The sequence below is a fragment of the Podarcis muralis genome, chromosome 10, assembly GCF_964188315.1.
Source record: "Podarcis muralis chromosome 10, rPodMur119.hap1.1, whole genome shotgun sequence".
Classification (NCBI taxonomy): Eukaryota; Metazoa; Chordata; class Lepidosauria; order Squamata; family Lacertidae; genus Podarcis; species Podarcis muralis.
Genome location: NC_135664.1, coordinates 71193971 through 71212961, shown reverse-complemented (window position 1 = coordinate 71212961; position 18991 = coordinate 71193971). Strand labels below are relative to the sequence as shown.

At 46.9% G+C, this 18991-nt stretch overlaps 1 protein-coding gene across 3 annotated transcripts in view; it reads left to right on the top strand.

Moving 5' to 3' along the window:
• NET1 (neuroepithelial cell transforming 1) overlaps positions 1-18991 on the top strand; it is a 67549-nt gene extending 48558 nt beyond the window's left edge. For 2 of the 3 annotated variants that reach the window (XM_028745327.2, XM_028745326.2), the window contains 9 exons: positions 7944-8051; positions 9502-9669; positions 10835-10897; positions 12306-12402; positions 13307-13383; positions 14403-14660; positions 15513-15683; positions 16935-17121; positions 17882-18991. In XM_028745327.2, the coding sequence (XP_028601160.2) occupies positions 7944-8051; positions 9502-9669; positions 10835-10897; positions 12306-12402; positions 13307-13383; positions 14403-14660; positions 15513-15683; positions 16935-17121; positions 17882-18291 (1539 nt within the window). In that variant the 3' untranslated portion in view covers positions 18292-18991. Of the gene's footprint in view, positions 1-2006; positions 2269-7943; positions 8052-9501; positions 9670-10834; positions 10898-12305; positions 12403-13306; positions 13384-14402; positions 14661-15512; positions 15684-16934; positions 17122-17881 lie in introns of those variants that run through there. The other variant, XM_028745328.2, reaches the window with a different exon arrangement.

The following is an 18991-nucleotide window of genomic DNA, read 5'->3' as shown; positions in this document are numbered from 1 at the left end:
CCCCAGAGTCGGTTATGACTGGACCTAATGGTCAGGGGTCCCTTTACCATTAACTTTTACTTGCAAAGGAAGGCGGGGCTTGTCTCAAGGGTCAGGGTGGGGCAGAAGAGGCGATTGGTGCAGATGCAGATGCAGCTGCCCCACCCCTCCAGGAGTGAGAAAAAAATCAATCACCTGCTAAAATTCCCACTTAGCCTTCACTATTAAAGATACAGGAAGAAGCCTTGTTGTCTTTAGCACCTGATTATCTCTCAGCCCAGCCCTATACACCAGGGGTGGGCCACCTCAGACGTGGGAAACAAATGTGGCCTCTTTGCCCAGTCCTTAAAACTCTCCCCAGGCCACGACCCTCTTTTCCCAGGCTGGGATGCATCCTGAACTCCGATAATGCCTCTCGCCTGCCTGGGTAGAGAACAGAGAGGGGTGTGTGCAGAAATCAGTCGCCTGGACAAAGGTAAAATTTACATTAGTTGGCTTGCCCACTTTTGCTTCTGGTCCCACCCACCACTGGCATATGCCACACACCCCTAGTTTGCCCCCAAAGGAATGCAAACCTTGGTCTGAGCAAGGTTCCTCAGTCCTGTTATACTATTCAGAAGCTGATCTGACGTGGAGTTGTTCCCCAGGAAGTGTTCCCCAAACTGCAGTCTTAAATTTCCCCTAAGCTGCCCAAGTGCTGTGCTTGAACTTAATTTGCTTTGGAATTAGCACTACTACTAGCGGAGCTTGTTGCTGCACTCTTAAAAATACTTGCACGTATGTAAATTAAAGCTCATTTTTATAGAGACGCTCTGGATTTCTAGCGAGTCCCTCCAAACAGTTCCCATAAAGCTGCATCAAACGTGCCACGCAGGGAAAATAGGAATAACCCAGGTGTGAAGGATGCAAAAACGTTGTGTTAAAAGCAGGCATTTTAGCAGGTGTCACTTGTCGCGCAGAGGTGAGAAACCTGACGCCTCCGCAAATTCCTCTTGCAAAGAGCGATCTGCGTAGCTAGTTCCGCCTCCCGCAAAGTGCCACGACTCTTGTTTACTTACTTGCGAAGTCTCATTGTTTAAGCAATAAATCTTTGACCTGAGCCTATGCTTGTTTGCTCAGAAGCAAATCCCACAGCCACCGGTAGGGTTTCCTTCCAGATACGTGCATCCTTTTGCTGCTGTGTAACTTGACTTTTGCTGGGGGGGGGGGTCAGCGTGGTTTACTCTGAAGTAAACGTGTATAGGATTGCCGTCGTGCAACCCGACCGTATGCATGTTAACTCGGAAATTAACCCTGTGAAACCTACTTTGGGAGTAAAGTGCGACGGATCTTGGCGGAACTTACTTCTGCGAAAGCATGCACTGGATCGGGTTACCCGGCCGCGATCCCGTGCATTTATTTTGCTGGTTAGGTTGCAAACCTAATTCCGTTTTCCTGGAAGTGAGCCGCACTGGATTCAATAACTTATGAGTAGACACGGTTAGGCTCGCAGCCTTTGTTTTTGCGATTCACAAGTTAAGCCCGTTTACTTGCAAGTGAGGCACTTGCTGCTCGGTAAAACATGCATGGGGTTTGCAAGCTTATTCCTCGGGATCGTGTCGACCAATTTTAGCGGTTTTGCAAAGGCTTCTGATCTCAGCATTTAGAGTTTAGTTTCTTCCTACGTTTCCAGGGTGCGCGGGTGTGAATACTGCCAGTTTGTTGCAAGTTAGAGGAACACGCTAGCCCCCCCTTGGCGTCCTCCTGTGCAAGGCAAACGTCTGAAGCGAGGGTGGGAGGGCTGTACACGCAAAGCCAGTCTCCCTTGGTTCTGCGGCGGTTCAGGATACCTCCTACAGGGGGCTCCAGCCCAGTGCTCCAGCGCCGGTTCTCCCCTGCCGCCGGGGGAACCTGAGACGGCTGGGCGGGCCACTTAGCCGCGGGCTAGCCAATGGCTCCCGGGCGGCAGGAAGCTCCGCCCACCAGCCCGCTCTTACGCCCCGCCCACTGCCTCTTGGACTGCTCTCCTCGGAGCCGCTGGCTCAGAGCGCGTCTGCGTGAGTCACCTGGAAGCGGGATGGAGCTGTTGCTGCAGCCCCAGCAGAGCTCAGAGCGCGGCGAGGGGCAGATCGTGCCTGAGTAACCGCCTCGCTCGCAGTCTCAGGCGGATTACAGTCAGCACAAACCACGAGGAAGCCTTGGAAAAGAAGAGGGGCTATGGTGGCGCACGATGACGCCGGGGGGCTGCTCCCCATTAAGAGGACTATTCGGGTGATAGATGCGCAGAACCAGTCTTTCAGGGAACAAGAGGTAAGGCGTGCGTAAAAAGCCTGAAGCAATCGGAAGAAAGAGGGTTTTCTTAAGTGGCACGGTTCTGCACAGTTGCCCAAAGCGTCGCCCAAAGTCCGCTCTTTTCAGCAGGAGGAGGTTTGCTTCAGAGTAAACCTTCAAGGGATTACGCTGCGCGTGTAAGAGCTGGAAGCGTTGGTTTGTTTGGCACCTTGCTCCTTAAACGCGCCTGTTTAAAAATGACTGAAATGAAGTCACCTGTAGCAGGCAAACGTGGAAGTCCTGTAGAAATGCCGTCAGCTTTCTGGGAGAGGTGCAAAAGAGAGTGAAAACCGTCGGAGTGTCTGGGTTGCTCTCCGTAGGCTAAGGTGTGAGTCAGTGAGTAGAGAGTAGTACTATTTGTACTTTTGTGTCTTGCAGACTTTATTTGAAGCTGCTAGCTAAGCATGACTTAACACAGCCCTTTCAGGAAAAGCTTCTCTTACAGCTGGGCGCTGTTAAGGAAAGGTGTAATTGCGGCAGGCAGTTCTGAACTCCTTAATTAGGGTGCCAAGTGTGTGTCTCACGCCTTTCCTGTTAAAAGGAAGCCGCTGGGGAGTGTTGAAACCCTTTGGGTATTTGTTGAGGTCTAGGCATTGACCCTGCTTTATTTATTAAGAGGGAGGGACTGCTTACAGCAATGATGTTGAGGAGCCAGGAATGTATAGTCCTAAAATATTATGCATGTTATCTAAAGTTGCGTGCTGACAGAGACATGAACCATGGAAGGAGAAGAAGGGAAGTCTTTGGATATTCTAAAGTTTGTAAAATGTTTGTTTTGAAATGTAAAATTGGAAACTTAATAAAAATGATTACAAAAAAGAGAAATAAGCTCCATCCGTTTACCATTTAAGGAACCTGAAGCAACTGAGCCATTTGTCAGTGGAATTTGGTTGCTCATTCTCTCCTCTCCCCGCAACCTTCTGAGTTGAGCATGGCTTGTTCCTCTTTTGCATTAATTCCGCCCACCTCCCAATCTTGTGATGTTGCGTGTATGTATCCTGCAACGGAGTAAGCAGGCACAAATGAGTTACAGTATTTCGTTGACTGCCAGTAGGGTTACTTGTTTGGGTATGCGTTTTCAGGGGGATTAAGCTCCACTGTGGGTGCTTAGTTGTACACTTTAATGGCATTTCCCTTACTGTTGAGTAAATTGGTCTCCGAGACATTCCTACGGGATTATTGCTTGTATGGACGGTGATATGAGGCATAACGAAAGTACTTTAATCCTGCTGAAATGCATACCTCAAGGTGTCTTCTGGTAGGATGGTGGGAATTATGAGAACTCAAAAGCCAAGACTGCTATAAGTGATGCCTTGTGACATATGACATCCTGTCCGGAAGCATTGTTGGTTTCTTTATGATTCAACCGTTCGGCTTTAATAAGGCAGAACTTGGAAGTTGAGTCTAAACATTCTGGTGCGACACACGCAAGGATTTTTGGCAGCTGTGGAGGTGAAATATACCAACTGAAAGCAAACTTCAGGATATTTCTCAGTAAGCTTGCCTTTATTTGTCTGTCTGGATGTTCCATGTACAGGAGACTTTATTAATTTAGGAGGACAGGGCAAGAGACCGTTTTTATGTTATCTGCCAACCTGAAGGTTCAGTATTGTGAGTCCTGACAGGTTATATAGGTCTTGAAAGCAGCTTGGATGTACTACCTGAGATGGCTGAATTGAAGACAACAGGGTGTGTCTCTTTGCCATTTGTTAATCTGTCTTAATTTGGGACATTGCCATAACTTTCCTAAAGTGGATATTAATAGATGTAGTGAGCTGCTTCTCTTCTTGCCGAACAGATAATGCCATTAGAAATGTACACACAGGCGCTTAGGATTAACATCTTGACTTGATGAAAGAGACTCCATAAATCAGATGTCGGTGATGTTTTGAGGAGTGGAGGTTCAGTCAGATTCTTTATTGATTCACCAGCATGTTTATAGGGTTTATGTCTAAGTCATAAATGTGTGACAGAGAAGAGTTTCTGCTTCCAGAGAAACCTTGTAGTTTCTCTATTGGGTTCAGAGATCAACAGCTTCGTAGTCCTAAATCCTTTGTTACCCTGGATATGGCAAAATGGTGGAGAGAAACTACTGAGGAACCACATGGTCTATTCCAATGGATATCTAACTACAAACAGAAGCACATTGTGGGATCAGACTTTAGTCTTAGAAGTGAATTTCCAGATGTGGCTATCAAGTGTCAGCTTCTTCTCCCAGGCAGCTGGTATAAAACCTCTGCCCCTGAGCTCTTCAGCTCACATCTCATTTGGCATTAACTGAAAGCCTATGTTTCCCAGGTGTTCTCAGCATTTGGACTTGCTTGCCTGGGAGGCATTCAGGTTCAGTTCAAAGGCTTCATCTGAACGTGACTGATTTGTTTTCTGAAACAAAAGAAGCCTCTGGAAGAGTATTTTATATTCTCTTCTTTGCTTGCTTCTGTGCTGAAGTGTGAAGGCTATTTTCTACATGAGAGCAGGCAAGGATGTCAGATAATGCCCTCTTTAAAATTCACAACTTGAAAAACTGGTTCAGTCGCGCTCTCCATTGCAGCAACTCCGAAACTCAAAGCTTGCCTCCCGATCTCCCATCAGGAACAATGAACAAATTGCTCAAAAGACAATTTAAAAATACTTGGTGAACTATTTTGGTGTGAGAACAGTGAACTCAAAATGTATGCAGTCTGCCTGTTCACAGAGGTTTCCAGAAGAGCAATAATTGTCTAAAAGGGGCGTTGTTCCTTTTTTTAAGGCTAAAGAAAATTAGAAGAAGGGGGAAGTTCCTCTCCCCCCAATCTGAAGAAAACCAGTTTTGTTTCTGCCCAGTGTCTGTCTGATTTGGAATGAAATTGCCAAGATGTTGAGTGGCAACCTAAGCCTATTGGGAGTGTGTGTGTGGAATCCTTTGTGCTCTGTAAAAAAGGGATTTTTTATTATTATTTTTTGCCAGCCTTGCCACATGTGTGTGCTTCACATTGGCAGTGCTGTGCTATACAGGCATCTATGAAAACTTAATGTACACACCAACAGCATGGTGCTGTGATACATGCCTGTAACAGGCCCTTGAGAAAAAGAGCTGCCCTGCCAGTTCTCAGTTTTTCCTCTGCAGAGCTCTAGCTTCTGGGTGCTCCTCTTCTACCTTATTTTACAGTGCTGAATTCAGCATATACCCATGTAAACCTTTTCCTTACTCTCCACTTGAAATATCATGTTGCAGCACAGCTGTGGAATGCATTGTAGTGCCTAAAGAATGTAGAAGCCACCATGAAAAACTCAATTCTTGTTTTTTTATCATCACTTTTTGCTTATTTTTTATAAGACTCGATGCCTAGTCTACCTTTTCAGGCTCACAAACTAAAGCACCCACCGTAATACATTCCACATTGAGCAAATGTGGGGGAATATGTCCTCTTTTTTAGTGCAAACTTAAGTTCGCTTCATCCACGTAAGTCATTAATACAGTATTTTATTTACAGAGGGCTTTATATTGGCAGTACCCCTTTCAGATAGTTGTTGCACACCGCATTGACATGAGGGAGAGGGACTTGCCCAAGGCTATACAGTGAGGCAAATGGGGCACTCCCAGACCCAACCCCAACCTGCTGTTCTCTGGGCTAGACACGGTGGGAGGAGCTGGTCTTTAGGCTGTAGCTGAAATCTTGCATCTTGAGCAAAGTAAACAGGTTAGATTCACTGGTGAGTCTCTTGTCTCCCAAGCCTCTGTTCAACATATGTGAACTGGAAATAACAGCAACCTGCTTCACATCTTTAACCGCAAAAACAAATGAAACAGGAAACATGGTTATCTGTCATGAGTTTTGGTGACCTAGCGGGTCTGTATGAAAGGAGTTCTGCATACACCCATGGACATTAAAATGCCATATTTTTATTTTATTTTTGTGTGTGCATTGCTTCCTATGAAACAACTCAAAGCGATTTAACAATAAAACCTATATAAAACAATTTCACATACTGTAGATTTTTTTGGGTGTTCATTCCCCCCCTCCCCCAATGAGATACATTATGAAACTGCAAGCAAGCAGTGATGGGACTTTCCTCTGTCAGAAGGGCTGCTGGTGTGCATGTTCCTTGCTTCACCTTGAAAATGGATCCTGCACTCTGCCAACCCCCCCCCCCCCTTCTGTGGAATTCATGACATCATTCCTCTGTGTCCATTGGTATCTTAATGGGGAGAGCAAAGCATTGTTGTTCGCTGGGGCTGTGCTTTACTGACTCCAGCAGAGCTATTTCTGAATCGTCACTCCTGGACATGACAGTAAAGCCCGACCGACTCAGTCCTTCTCCTTTTTTAGTCCTACCACTTCCTCTGTGCAGCATGTGTAAACTCCCCCCCCCCCCAACAACCATTACTACCTGTGCACCTAAGAATGAAGTTGCTCCCACTTTTAATCCCCATGGCAATAGCTTCCACTTTTCTGGTTTCTCTAGGGAGAAATCTCCTGGATTGAAAACATCAAACGAACTTGACCCTTTTCTAGTGTGAAGTGGAGCTGACAACACAGTCTTGTGATGAGGTTGCCTTCTGCTCTGGCTTCTTGTAAAATTAGGGCATCCTGTCAATTCCCCATCGAAAATAAAAGTGTAGAAGGCCACTACGATTGTGGGTGCTGTACCAAAACTGACAAAGCAACGGGATCTTGCCCAAGGGCTTGAAATCAATTGGGGAAGGGAAGCTGGGTTGGAATTGATAGCCTAAATCTGAAAAAAAGGGGGGGGGGGAGTTTGATGAGATCACGATTGTATTTCCAAGAGAGGGGAAATCCCTGTCTTGCAACTTCAAAGTGCAGATACTATTTTGGGACAGACTTTTACAATACCTTAAGACATTATCTCTTCAAAGTCAGCCCTAGCAATGACACAGACCTCAGCTATGCAGCCCTACGGTATTTGAGCAGCCTATTTCTCTTTAGTTCAGGCCTTTGAACATCTCTCTCTCTCTCTCAATGCACAGTTGTGCCTTGTACTTGCTTTTGGAATCCGAGTGTCTTTCTGAGAGAGGCATAGGAATGCAATGATGTGTCCCTGCTCTCTGCCTTCAGCACATTGCCTGGCAGTGGTAGCAACACATCTGTAGTGATACACAGGAGGTGACTGTCAGTGACACACAAACCTTTCTACGTGTGAACAAGCTTCTAGCAAACTGGAGTCATCTTCCAGGGCAGAGACACTATTCCTTCTTCCACACCTCTCAATAGATAGCTGGTCTCTTCCTTTATTCGTGTACTTTGCTGTGGTGGCCTGTCTTACTAAGACACTTCAAACTGTCGTGCTAAATTTTGTTTTAACACCCAGCATAGATTTAGGGGCAGAGTCAGAGAAAAACTCACACCTCATTCTCCCTGGGGGACCGGCAAAAAAAAAAGTTGGCCCTGAAAACAACTTTGTTTGTTCTAGCTATAGTGGACTTTGTTATTCTTGCTTCTTGCTAACCTGAGCAATTGGTTTGTACTATGGTTATGACTTTAGTCTTTAAACAAAATATATTTGTCTTTTGATGGGGCTTGTGTGCTTTGGGATTGAGTGCCTTGATGCTCTGTGCAGTCCTTATCCCCTTCCTCCAAGAGGGTCTGGACACTGTCAGCGCACTAAGTCTTCAGTAAACAGTCAGTACAACTTGTTCTCTCATCTGTTTGCAGGAGCCTAGCAATAAGCGCGTCCGACCTCTGGCTCGGGTCACCTCCTTGGCAAACCTGATTTCTCCTGTGAGAAATGGTGCAGTGCGAAGATTTGGACAGACAATACAGGTAAGAGAGTAGATAAGCATGTGGGTTTGATGTTGCAATTGTTGGGAGGGGGGCAACTATGGAGTAAGTATTATCCACAGTTCTGCTGAAGAAAGGATTTCTACAGCCTGCAGAACCGAGCCTCATATTCCTCTTTTTACTTTTTAAAATGAGCAAGTTTATAGTCCTCATGAATCCAGAGGGGGGAAATTGAAGTGGATGTGTGAGGGTATCGATGGCTTCTTTGTCTTCCTTCTCTTCTCCAGTCTCCAAGCACCTCTAGTGAAGCCACAGGGTGAGGGGGACATAGAAACTTGCTCAGTTCTTACAGTTGCAGAACTTGGATTTAGAATTTTTCCTCCCCACAAATATTTTAATTCAGTTTTTCCACATACCAACTGGCCTTTTGTGTCCTAACTGCCTTGCAGTCCACATTTCTGCACAAACCTATAAGCAGGTCATTGGAACAAATGGAATTTGCATGCTTTTGGGTGCAGAATTCTTTTCACCCTTGTTAGTTTTGCAGATAATTGTGTAGAGATGGCCCAGTCAAGACCTTGGTGCAGTTTTATAAGGAGTAGCCTATAAACTGAGGCCAGTGTGCAGGGGGGGGGGGCATTAGATTGCCTCCTGTGCCAACACTTGATGGCTGCATGTGACATACTGCAGCATGTGCTGAAGTCTGAGTTTACCCGGCTGTTCATAATAGAAATGTGACCTCAGCAAAGCCTGTCATGTAAGATATACCATCCACCCCAACTGTGTAAATACTCCTTGCTCTGGATGCTAGTGCTGTTTCAAGCCACAAAGAACACAGCTCCCATGGCTTGTTAATGTTACCAGAGCTGGGAGAGGTAGAATTACACTATTTATGTACTTGAAACCAGATTCTCAGCCAGCTTAACCCCAGCCCTCTCCAGCTATCCAAAATCTGGAGTATGGGAAGGGGAGGGTTAAGCAAAAGAGGGCATTGGCAAATTAGACCTCTCAAGGCTCCGTGGTGCCTGGATTAGCTACACACACACACCCTGGTCGCTGAAGCCATTAAGGGTGAAGTTTCTTAAGGCAGGCCTGCGCAATTTGGAATCCACCTCCAGGGCATGGCGTTCTGCTAGGTACTTGACAACTCACCTACTTGTCATTTCCCTAGCATGCAGCAAAGCCAGGAGACTTGTTGTATCCCAGTGGGCTGCCTTTGGCTCGCAGGAGTGGGTTTGTGACAGATCATGTGGGCCTGACCTTAAGGATATTTCCACAGGCATTCTTCAAGAGGCTGTTGCATTGACGAGGACTTTGTTGTATTATGTGTTTGTGCCTATGCACACAGTTTGCTGGGCTGTGCAGCATCCCTGGTTGCCATGAAATGCCTCGCGGCTCTTTTTCTGTACAGCGTCTGTTAAAATACGCCTAAGTTCCTCAGGTTCATGACGGAATGCAAACCATCTCCTTCCCCCTCCCTGGTGTCCTGCAGTCGTTCTCTCTTCGCGGCGAGAGCAAATCTCCAGGCAGCGCGCAGAAACTGTGCAGCCGGTCAGCTGCCCCCACGCCACCGAAAAGAAGAAACAGTGTGCTTTGGTCCGAGACGTTGGATGTCAACATGAAAGAGACGCTGAGCACCAAAGAAATCAAGCGCCAAGAGGTATGCCTCCATCGGGGCAACCCCAACAGCCAGCCCCAGACAGATGGGGCTGTTAGAATTCAGCACTGAATTGGGATTTCTGAGCATCTTGGCTGTTGCTGGAGAGGGAAAAGAGCAATCTGTTTCTAGACCTCATGGTCTCCGGAGGCGTGTTAAGACGACCTGTCGGCAGTGTAAAGAGAAGCACCCAGTGTTCAGGAGGCAGCAGTCATGTTTCCAGTCCCCCATTTATGACAGCTAACCTCCTGCCACCACCATATCCCCAGATCTGCAGAAGGCATTACTTTGCTGCCTGGAATAAGGCAAAGGAACTGGGCAAGTAGATACATGAGAAGAAGATTGCATAAATAGTGTGCTCTCTGGTTTTGCATTTCTATGATGCAGCTTGGAGAGTGGGGGGAGGACTGGAGAAGGAGGAGGCCTCAGTTGTTCAGTGCGTAGAAGATAGTGGTGGAAGAGTTTTGAAGAACTGCTCTCTTCTCCAAAATGAAGGTGCTTCTGTCCTGCCACATTCCTTAAAAATCAGATTAAATTCCCACTCCAAATCCTGACTGATAATATATTCCCCCTGGCCAAGGCCCCAACATGGGAGACAATATACTTCATATTGGGCATTAAAAAATGATTAATTCTGAAACGCCAGCTTTATGACTCATGCTAGCTGGTGATCCAGACCAAAGTTATGCATTAATACAAATGACTGAAGCAGCAAACGAGAAAAAGAGGGCCAAAGTTCAGCCCTCTGGGCCAGTTCAGCACTTCACACTGAAGTCTAACGCCTCCCAGTGTTTGATTTGGCATGATCTCACAGCTTCAAAGCCTCCTTTCACGACAAGGAGTTTACTTTTCTCAGCAATGATTCAAGCCATTCCCTTCCGTTTTGGCCCTTAAGCCCAGGTGGGCGGATGCAGCTCAACGGTTGAGCTTCCCCCCTTTTGGGCTGCAGAGCGGCTGGCTTCTTGATCAAAACAGTTTGGGCTATACAGGTGGGGCTAGATTGGCTTCTGCTTTGCTGCTGCTTCAACATAACTGGCTAGTGGAATAGTCTGTGGTCAGCAAAACCTCCGAAACCCGGAAGTGGTACATTTTTTTACTTCAGCAGCTGTTATTGCTAGGGCAATAAAATGGAGACAGTTCTAATATTTCCCCCACTTTTTGTTCATAGGCGATCTACGAAATGTCTCGGGGTGAGCAGGATTTGATTGAGGACCTGAAGCTTGCCAGAAAGGTTAGTATCTTTCTCTGCTTTCTTTATATTGATGACACTGCAAATCAATATACCGTATTTTTCGCTCTATAAGACGCACCAGACCACAAGACGCACCTTGTTTTTGGAGGAGGAAAACAAGAAAAAAATATTCTGAATCTCAGAAGCCAGAACAGCAAGAGGGATTGCTGCGCAGTGAAAGCAGCGATCCCTCTTGCTGTTCTGGCTTCTGGGATAGCTGCGCAGCCTGCATTCGCTCCATAAGACACACACACATTTCCCCTTACATTTTAGGAGGGAAAAAGTGAGTCTTATGGAGCAAAAAATATGGTATTTGTTAGCTCTCCACCCCCCACTTTGCAACGGTTAAATGCACTGGATATACTGGATTAGGCCTCAGACTTTCTGGAGAGGAAAGGACTTTGCTCGTTCCATTAAAGGTCACTGGATAAATGTACTCCTTGTGGAAGTAGTTGCGCTGGTTGCTCCTCTGCCAATTTCTGTTTTTCAGTGAAATATGTCACATGGTATTGTTGTTGTTGTTGTTGTTGTTGTTGTTGTTGTTGTTGTTGTTGTTTTCATTTCTATGCCACTTTATGTTTTTAAGAAAAAATCTCAAAGCAGCACCTTGTGGCAGGATATACAGTGGTACCTCAGGTTAAGTACTTAATTTGTTCTGGAGGTCCGTACTTAACCTGAAACTGTTCTTAACCTGAAGCACCACTTTAGCCAATGGGGCCTCCTGCTGCTGCCGCACCGCCGGAGCCCAATTTCTGTTCTTATCCTGAAGCAAAGTTCTTAACCTGAAGCACTATTTCTGGGTTAGTGGAGTCTGTAACCTGAAGCGTATGTAACCTGAGGTACCACTGTACCATTAACGTGTGGCAAACTGCTCTGAGATTTTTTCTTAAAAACACAAAGTGGTTTAGAAATGGTCATCTAGTCTCAGCCCCCTGCAATGCAGGAATTGCAGCTCTAGCATTTGGGAGGGGAGAAGGTGTAAGAGGAGAGAACTCAGCTATAGGCTCATCTGCCCTTCCCAGCCCGACAGTCAGCAAGTGCACCTGCCTTTTTTGTGGGCAGTGAATCCCGCAGACACAAAGTGCTCTGGGAGCTCTTGCTTCAGCTGCCTGGAGGTCGCAATCCTGTTGGATGGAAAGTCCCATAGGATGCTGCCCATATAACGAGTCAGACCCTCAACCTTGTCTCCAGTGGCTCTCTGGTGTTTGAGTCTTTCCCAGCTCTCCTTGGAGACCAGTGCTGGGGACTGAACCTGGAAGCATCTGCGTGTGACACATATACTCTACCACTGAGATATGGCTCTGTCACTACCCTTTCCTCCACTCCAAACCGTGCAGCTGCACTGTAATGCCATGTCAAGCTGTTTATTTTTATTTTTTTGTAATTTCCCATCCTTTCTTGTTGACAGGCTTACCATGACCCCATGCTGAAGCTGTCCATCATGTCTGAAGAAGAGCTCACTCACATCTTTGGGGACTTGGATTCCTATATCCCTTTGCATGAAGGTGAGTTTCTCCACCCCTACCTCAAAAAACAAAACAAAAATAAAACCCTCCAGCACACATGAATTCACGTAAACGTGCCATATTTTCTGCCCGCCACATCAAAGTAGCTCAGAAAAACGGCCTATAAAATGTTAAAACCATAACGCATCTGCCACAAAATACTCACATAAAATTCCATGTGCAGACAGCACAGGGCTGACTATGGCAAAAGCTTTCTGAAAGTTTCAGGTTTTTAAAAGGTAAAGGTAAAGGGACCCCTGACCATTCGGTCCAGTTGTGGCCGACTCTGGGGTTGCGGCGCTCATCTCGCTTTACTGGCCGAGGGAGCCGGCGTACAGCTTCCGGGTCATGTGGCCAGCATGACTAAGCCGCTTCTGGCGAGCCAGAGCAGCGCACGGAAACTCCGTTTACCTTCCCGCCGGAGTGGTACCTATTTATCTACTTGCACTTTGATGTGCTTTTGAACTGCTAGGTTGGCAGGAGCAGGGACCAAGCAACGGGAGCTCACTCAGTCGCGGGGATTCCAACTGCTGACCTTCTACATCAGCAAGTCCTAGGCTCTGTGGTTTAACCCACAGTGCCACCCGCGTCCAGTCAAGTTTTTACCTGACTGTAAATTGTCCGTGGCGAGGGCTGTTTCATACACCAGCAAAGTGCTGCTGAGTGCCACTGCAGAGAGAAGGGCTGGCCAGCTTCCAGCAGACCTCTTCTGCCATGTGGAGCAGGGTTTTTCTGCAGATCTAAAGCCACACAAGAAGCAGCATTCTCTGTGGTACATAGGTGGAAGGCTTTGAACGTCATACCCAGCACTTGCTTTGATTACTGTTTTAAATGTGATTTTTAAAAAATGTGTATGGTGAGAAGAGTGTCCTGGTGCTAATCCCCTTTTGTGTTTATCATGCAGACTTTCTAGCCAGGCTGGGGGAGGCGACAAGGCCAGATGGGACAGTGGAGCAAATCGGACCCATTCTTGTGAAATGGGTGAGTATCCCTCGGATCTCTCTCCTTCTGTTCCTTACGGGAGATCAGCCATCCAAAATTCATGGGAAAATTGGCTTTGGAAAGTCATGGGATCCTATAATTAAGCTGATGTGTGTTGCTCTGGATTTCATTTGCGTAATGAACTTTCCAAGCCGAATTGACTTGCATTTCTGCCTGGTTGCTTGCCAGTTAATTTGAGATGAGCAGTGACAACAAACATCTGAGGCCTGCTTCTCACGTTATTCGCCTCCTCCCAGCCTCAGTTACTCATCTACAACATGAGAATGATAGTAACCTAGCTTACAGGGCTGTTGTGTAAGGGTTACTGAGATAACCTATATGAAGTAACCTGGGCACTTGAAATAAACCGTGCTAAAAGAAACTTTGTACACTGCAACTGTGAACAAAGAGATGTGACAGGTATATCAGCACTCCAGGCTGAAAAAGTACGGTACAGTGGTGCCTCGCAAGACGAAATTAATCCGTTCCGCGAGTCTCTTCGTCTTGCGGTTTTTTCGTCTTGCGAAGCACGACTATTAGCGGCTTAGCGGCTATTAATGGCTTAGCAGCTTTAAGAAAAAGGAAACGAACTCGCAAGACGTTGCGAAGCAAGCCCATAGGGAAATTCATCTTGCGGAATGACAAAAAATGGAAAACCCTTTCGTCTAGCGAGTTTTTCGTCTTGCGAGGCATTCGTCTTGCGGGGCACCACTGTATATGATGGAGTTCATAAGTCCTCTCTTGAAGTTTTGCACTTTTGAAGATCTTCAGTTGAGGGTAGGCGGTCTTCACTTAACCAGAAGGGAGCTATGAACTCCAGAGGAATTGGCTATGGAATGTGCCCCTTGCTTTCTTCTCCCCTTCTATATTCTTCACAGTGGGAGCTGCATAATTGGAATTCCTTACATTCATACATAACACTGTAGAGCACCTAGCAGATTGCCTGACTCATTCAAGTAGGAAGGGGGCGGCAGTTCTGAAGCAGCAGTTTACAAATGCCCTTGCATCGTCTTTTCTAGCTACCAGGATTGAATGCATACAAGGCCTATTGCAGCAACCAGCTGGCAGCTAAAGCCCTCCTGGACCAGAAGAAGCAAGACCGCCGAGTCCAGGACTTCCTCCAGCGTTGCCTTGAATCGCCTTTCAGCCGCAAGCTGGACCTCTGGAGCTTTCTGGACATCCCTCGGAGTCGGTTGGTCAAGTACCCTCTCCTCCTGAAGGAAATCCTGAGGCATACACCCAACGATCACCCCGACGTTCAGATTCTGGAAGAAGCAGTAAGTGCCTGGGGATTCTCTGCACGGAGCTTCTAATATATTAATGATTGTAGAGTTGGAAGGGGACCCCAAGGGTCATCTAGCCCAACCCCCCGCAATGCAGGAATCTTGGCTAAAGCATCCATGACATATGGCCACCCAACCTTTCCTTAAAAACCTCCAGTGAAGGAGAGTCCACCACCTTCCCAGGGAGTCCATTCCACTGTCAGACAGCACTTACTGTCAGAAAGTTCTTCCTGATGTTTAATCGGAATCTTCTTTCTTTTAGTAAAGTACCTTTTTAAAACCAAGTCCCACCCTACAAACTGTCTCTTTCAATAATAAGTAGTGAACGTAAACGCAGTTTGTTGAATGATGGTTCAGATTAGGTGGAAATGGCCCCTCTGAATTAGTACTAGTTGATGTTCTTTTAAATACATTGTTAAATGTGGAAGGCGCAACACCAGGCACGAAAGCAAAGGAAGAGGTCTGATTCGTGGGGATCCAGCTGCCAGGAAGTTCTCCTGCACAGGTCCCATTGAAATGGGTTGGGAGCTTTGCAAGCACAAAGCAGTGCTCTTCCAAGGGCTTCTGCTCACCGCGGTGCAGTTTTGTAGGAAACTGCTTTGCGTGTGTGCTTGTGGAAGAGATTCTATGCTAGTTGGAGTTTCCACCCCAGCCCCAAAACGTCTTGGGCAGTCCTGCTTGGCTCAAGCAATTGTACATTCTGTTTCTGTTTTGTGTTGTGGTACTCGGTTGAGTAAGGCCCCGTCCCATGTATCTTCTCAATCCATTGCCTGTATTGAGGCCTGTGCTCTCACTGCCCGACTTCAGTTATCAAGCAGTATTAATTGGTGCACCCTTTGCTTGTAGATCTCCATAATCCAGGGAGTCCTCTCTGACATCAACTTGAAGAAAGGGGAGTCTGAATGTCAGTATTACATTGACAAGCTGGAGTACCTCGACGAGAAGCAGAGAGACCCACGAATCGAAGCGAGCAAAGTGCTGCTTTGCCACGGGGAGCTGAAGAACAAGAACGGCCATGTAAGTACCTGATTTTACAAAGGTGATGCTACAGATGCTCCCATCCTGCAGCCACAACACCTGCCCAAGCAATTGCAGAGTGAAACGGCACCACCTTAAAGCAAAGGGTGGAATGGTCCAGAACTTGGCCTGTCTCAAATTCTTGATGGCAGTGCATCTTTTAACCCTCTAGAAATAAGTGCCCAGGACCTGCCACTTTTACCTCTCAATCTGTTCTCTCTTTTTTAAAAGAGAAGACTATCTTGCTGTGACAGAATTGGCATCCCTTTCTCCCACTTTCTTTCCAGACCTTGACTTTGGTGCCGGGTCATTAAAGAACCCATTAAGAGGCATCAGGCAACACTTAGACACCGAAAGCAGGGCTGGCATCTGCAGATGGTTGTGAAATAATTAGCATAAAGTTACTACAGAAAGCACGGCACGCATTTTGCTGGGGGGTCAAGAGGTATTTCCTGCGGGCTCCCAGTGATGTAATGCATCCCTTAGATTCTTCCAAGTATGTAATCTTTTGGGCTTGAAGAAAACTGACGACAGCTTGGAGTCTAAAGCGGCTCTCTCAAAGCTTGGCCGGTGCTGCTTCTCAAAAATAGAAGCTGGAACCTGAAAGGGGTTGCTTGGCCTTCCTCCCAGCTATGAGCAAAACGTCTTGTCATAGGTCAGCTCAACCTATTTTGTAGTCAAAACTATCTTGTGTCTCCCTGGCTGGCAGCCCTGCATCATTAGTTGCTCTGGCAATGCGAGTCCTCTAGCACTATCGTGGTTGTCTGCCTCTGGAGATCTGGTGCTTATTTGGAGCTGTTCCGCTGACCCAGTTTGCTTGAGCATTTTCTCTGACTGCCAGGACAGTCTCCTGTGCCTTGGGCAGGTCTTTCAAGCAAGGGCCCCTTTCAACTGGAGAAGTGCCTAATACCGTATTTTTCGCTCTATAAGACGCACCAGACCACAAGACGCACCTAGTTTTTGGAGGAGGAAAACCAGAAAAAAAAAATCTGAATCTCAGAAGCCAGAACAGCAAGAGGGATCGCTGCACAGTGAAAGCAGCAATCCCTCTTGCTGTTCTGGCTTCTGGGATAGCTGCGCAGCCTGCATTCGCTCCATAAGACGCACACACAGATTTCCCCTTACTTTTTAGGAGGGAAAAAGTGAGTCTTATCCAGCAAAAAATACAGTAATTCTGCATGTAGCATGTATATATATGTATTTTGTTCCAGTTTAAGATCTTGACCAAAGTTTTTCCTCCCCCCCCTTCAGAAGCTCTACGTCTTCCTTTTCCAAGATATCTTGGTTCTAACTCGGCCTGTGACACGTAACGAGCGTCATTCTTACCAAGTGTACCGGCAGCCGATACCCGCTCAGGACCTGGTGCTGGAGGACTTGCAGGATGGCGACGTGAAAATGGGAGGATCCTTTCGAGGTGCCTTTGGCAATTCCGATAAAGGTATGAAGCAAATAGGCTCACATCCTTCGGCAATCTGTCCGAAGGCTGGCTTGTATGCAGCTGTCTTTGCTTTAACGGGAATTTGTGAGGATTAGTCCCCTTTCCCCTGGATTTTGGCATAAACTTCCACACAAATCCAGATTGGGACTTGCCAGGCCCTGAAAAAATATCAGCATTGGTCCTGAATGTGACTCATGATTTGGATGTAGGTCAAGCATTCGTGAAACCCTTTCAGCAAATGAAAACCGCGGGGGGCTGGGAGGGAGACTTTGGCTGACCCAGGAACATGTGTCAAAGTAGTCAGGCAGGCAAACCTCTATGACCATTGCTCAGTTAAAAAGGTAAAGGGACCCCTCACTGTTAAGTCCAGTCGTGGACGACTCTGGGGTTGCACGCTCATCTCGCTTTACTAGCCGAGGGAACTGGCGTTTGTCCGCAGACAGCTTCAGGGTCATGTGGCCAGCATGACTAAGCTGCTTCTGGCAAACCAGAGCAGCTCATGGAAACGCCATTTACCTACCCGCCGGAGTGGTACCTATTTATCTACTTGCATTTGACATGCTTTCGAACTGCTAGGTTGGCAGGAGCTGGGACCGAGCAACGGGAGCTCGCCCCGTCGCGGGGATTCGAACCGCCAACCTTCTGATCGGCAAGCCCTAGGTTTAGACCACAGCGCCACCCACGTCCTTATTGCTCAGTCAGCAATCTTGAAGCTCCATTCTGATGACATCTCTCCTCCCCTTGTTTCCCCCCTCTGCAGCTAAGAACATCTTCCGGGTCCGCTTCCGAGACCCAGCTCCCGGCCAGTCCCACACGCTGCAGGCCAACGACATCTTCCACAAGCAGCAGTGGTTCAACTGCATCCGGGCAGCCATTGGACCCTACCAGCTGAGCGCTGCCCCATGCGAGCTCACAGAGCTGCCGGAGCTCAGCGAAGAGGCAGAGGAGAACAACCCCTCTGTGCCCAGTGCCAAAATCAAGAGGAGGCCGTCCACCCTCTCCGGCAGCCTCCACATGGAGCTGGACGAGAACGGCGTGGAGTGCAGCTCAGTCACGGACATGGCGGCAGATGAGGCCAAGAACCCCAAGCCGTACCGGATGCACTCTGGGCTCCGGAGGACGAGGGAGAGAGCCCAGCTCAGTGGCAAGCGGAAAGAGACACTCGTTTGAAGGGTTCGGAAGCCCTTCTCCCCCCTGTTTATTTATAAATAAAAAGTGTACATTTTCTTTCCTGTAATGTGAGGGTGGTTACTCCTTCTGAATATAAATGTCTGTGGTCTTTTTGTTTGTGTTTTTGTTCTCCTTTGATGGCAGCTACTGGTTTTCAGCAAACACTGTTGAACTGGAGTCTGGTTCTGAAAAGTAAGGACTCTGATTTTTGGGGGTTACAAAGTGGGTTTTGAAAACGTTGCATCTGTGAGGAACGTTTTGGAGCAAGCTTCAGCTGTTGCCAAGGAGCTGTGAATTTTTTGAGGCTCGATTCCCAAAAAATATAGAGCAGACCCATCTTTAAAAGCGTGTTTTATTTCTCTCTCAGCAGTTCCACATGGAAAAATGCTCATTATTTAAAATTTGAGTTTTCTTTGGCTTGTGGAGTGATTCTGATTGATGCAGTTTCCCCTAGGTTGTTAAATCTGGTTTATTTCATCCCTTACTGTAGAAGGAAAGTGGTCTGAGACCTGCAACCCACATTTCTCAGAGAAACAGACACCCCAGTTCAACAGGTTTCCATTTTACTGACTGGAATTCTGTACTTAATTTTTGTTTGTTCGTTGTACATTCCTTGTGTGAATTGACATGACCTGCCAAGTATTTAATCTTGTTTTATTATTATTATTATTTTTACCTGAATACATTTGTAGAGAACTTT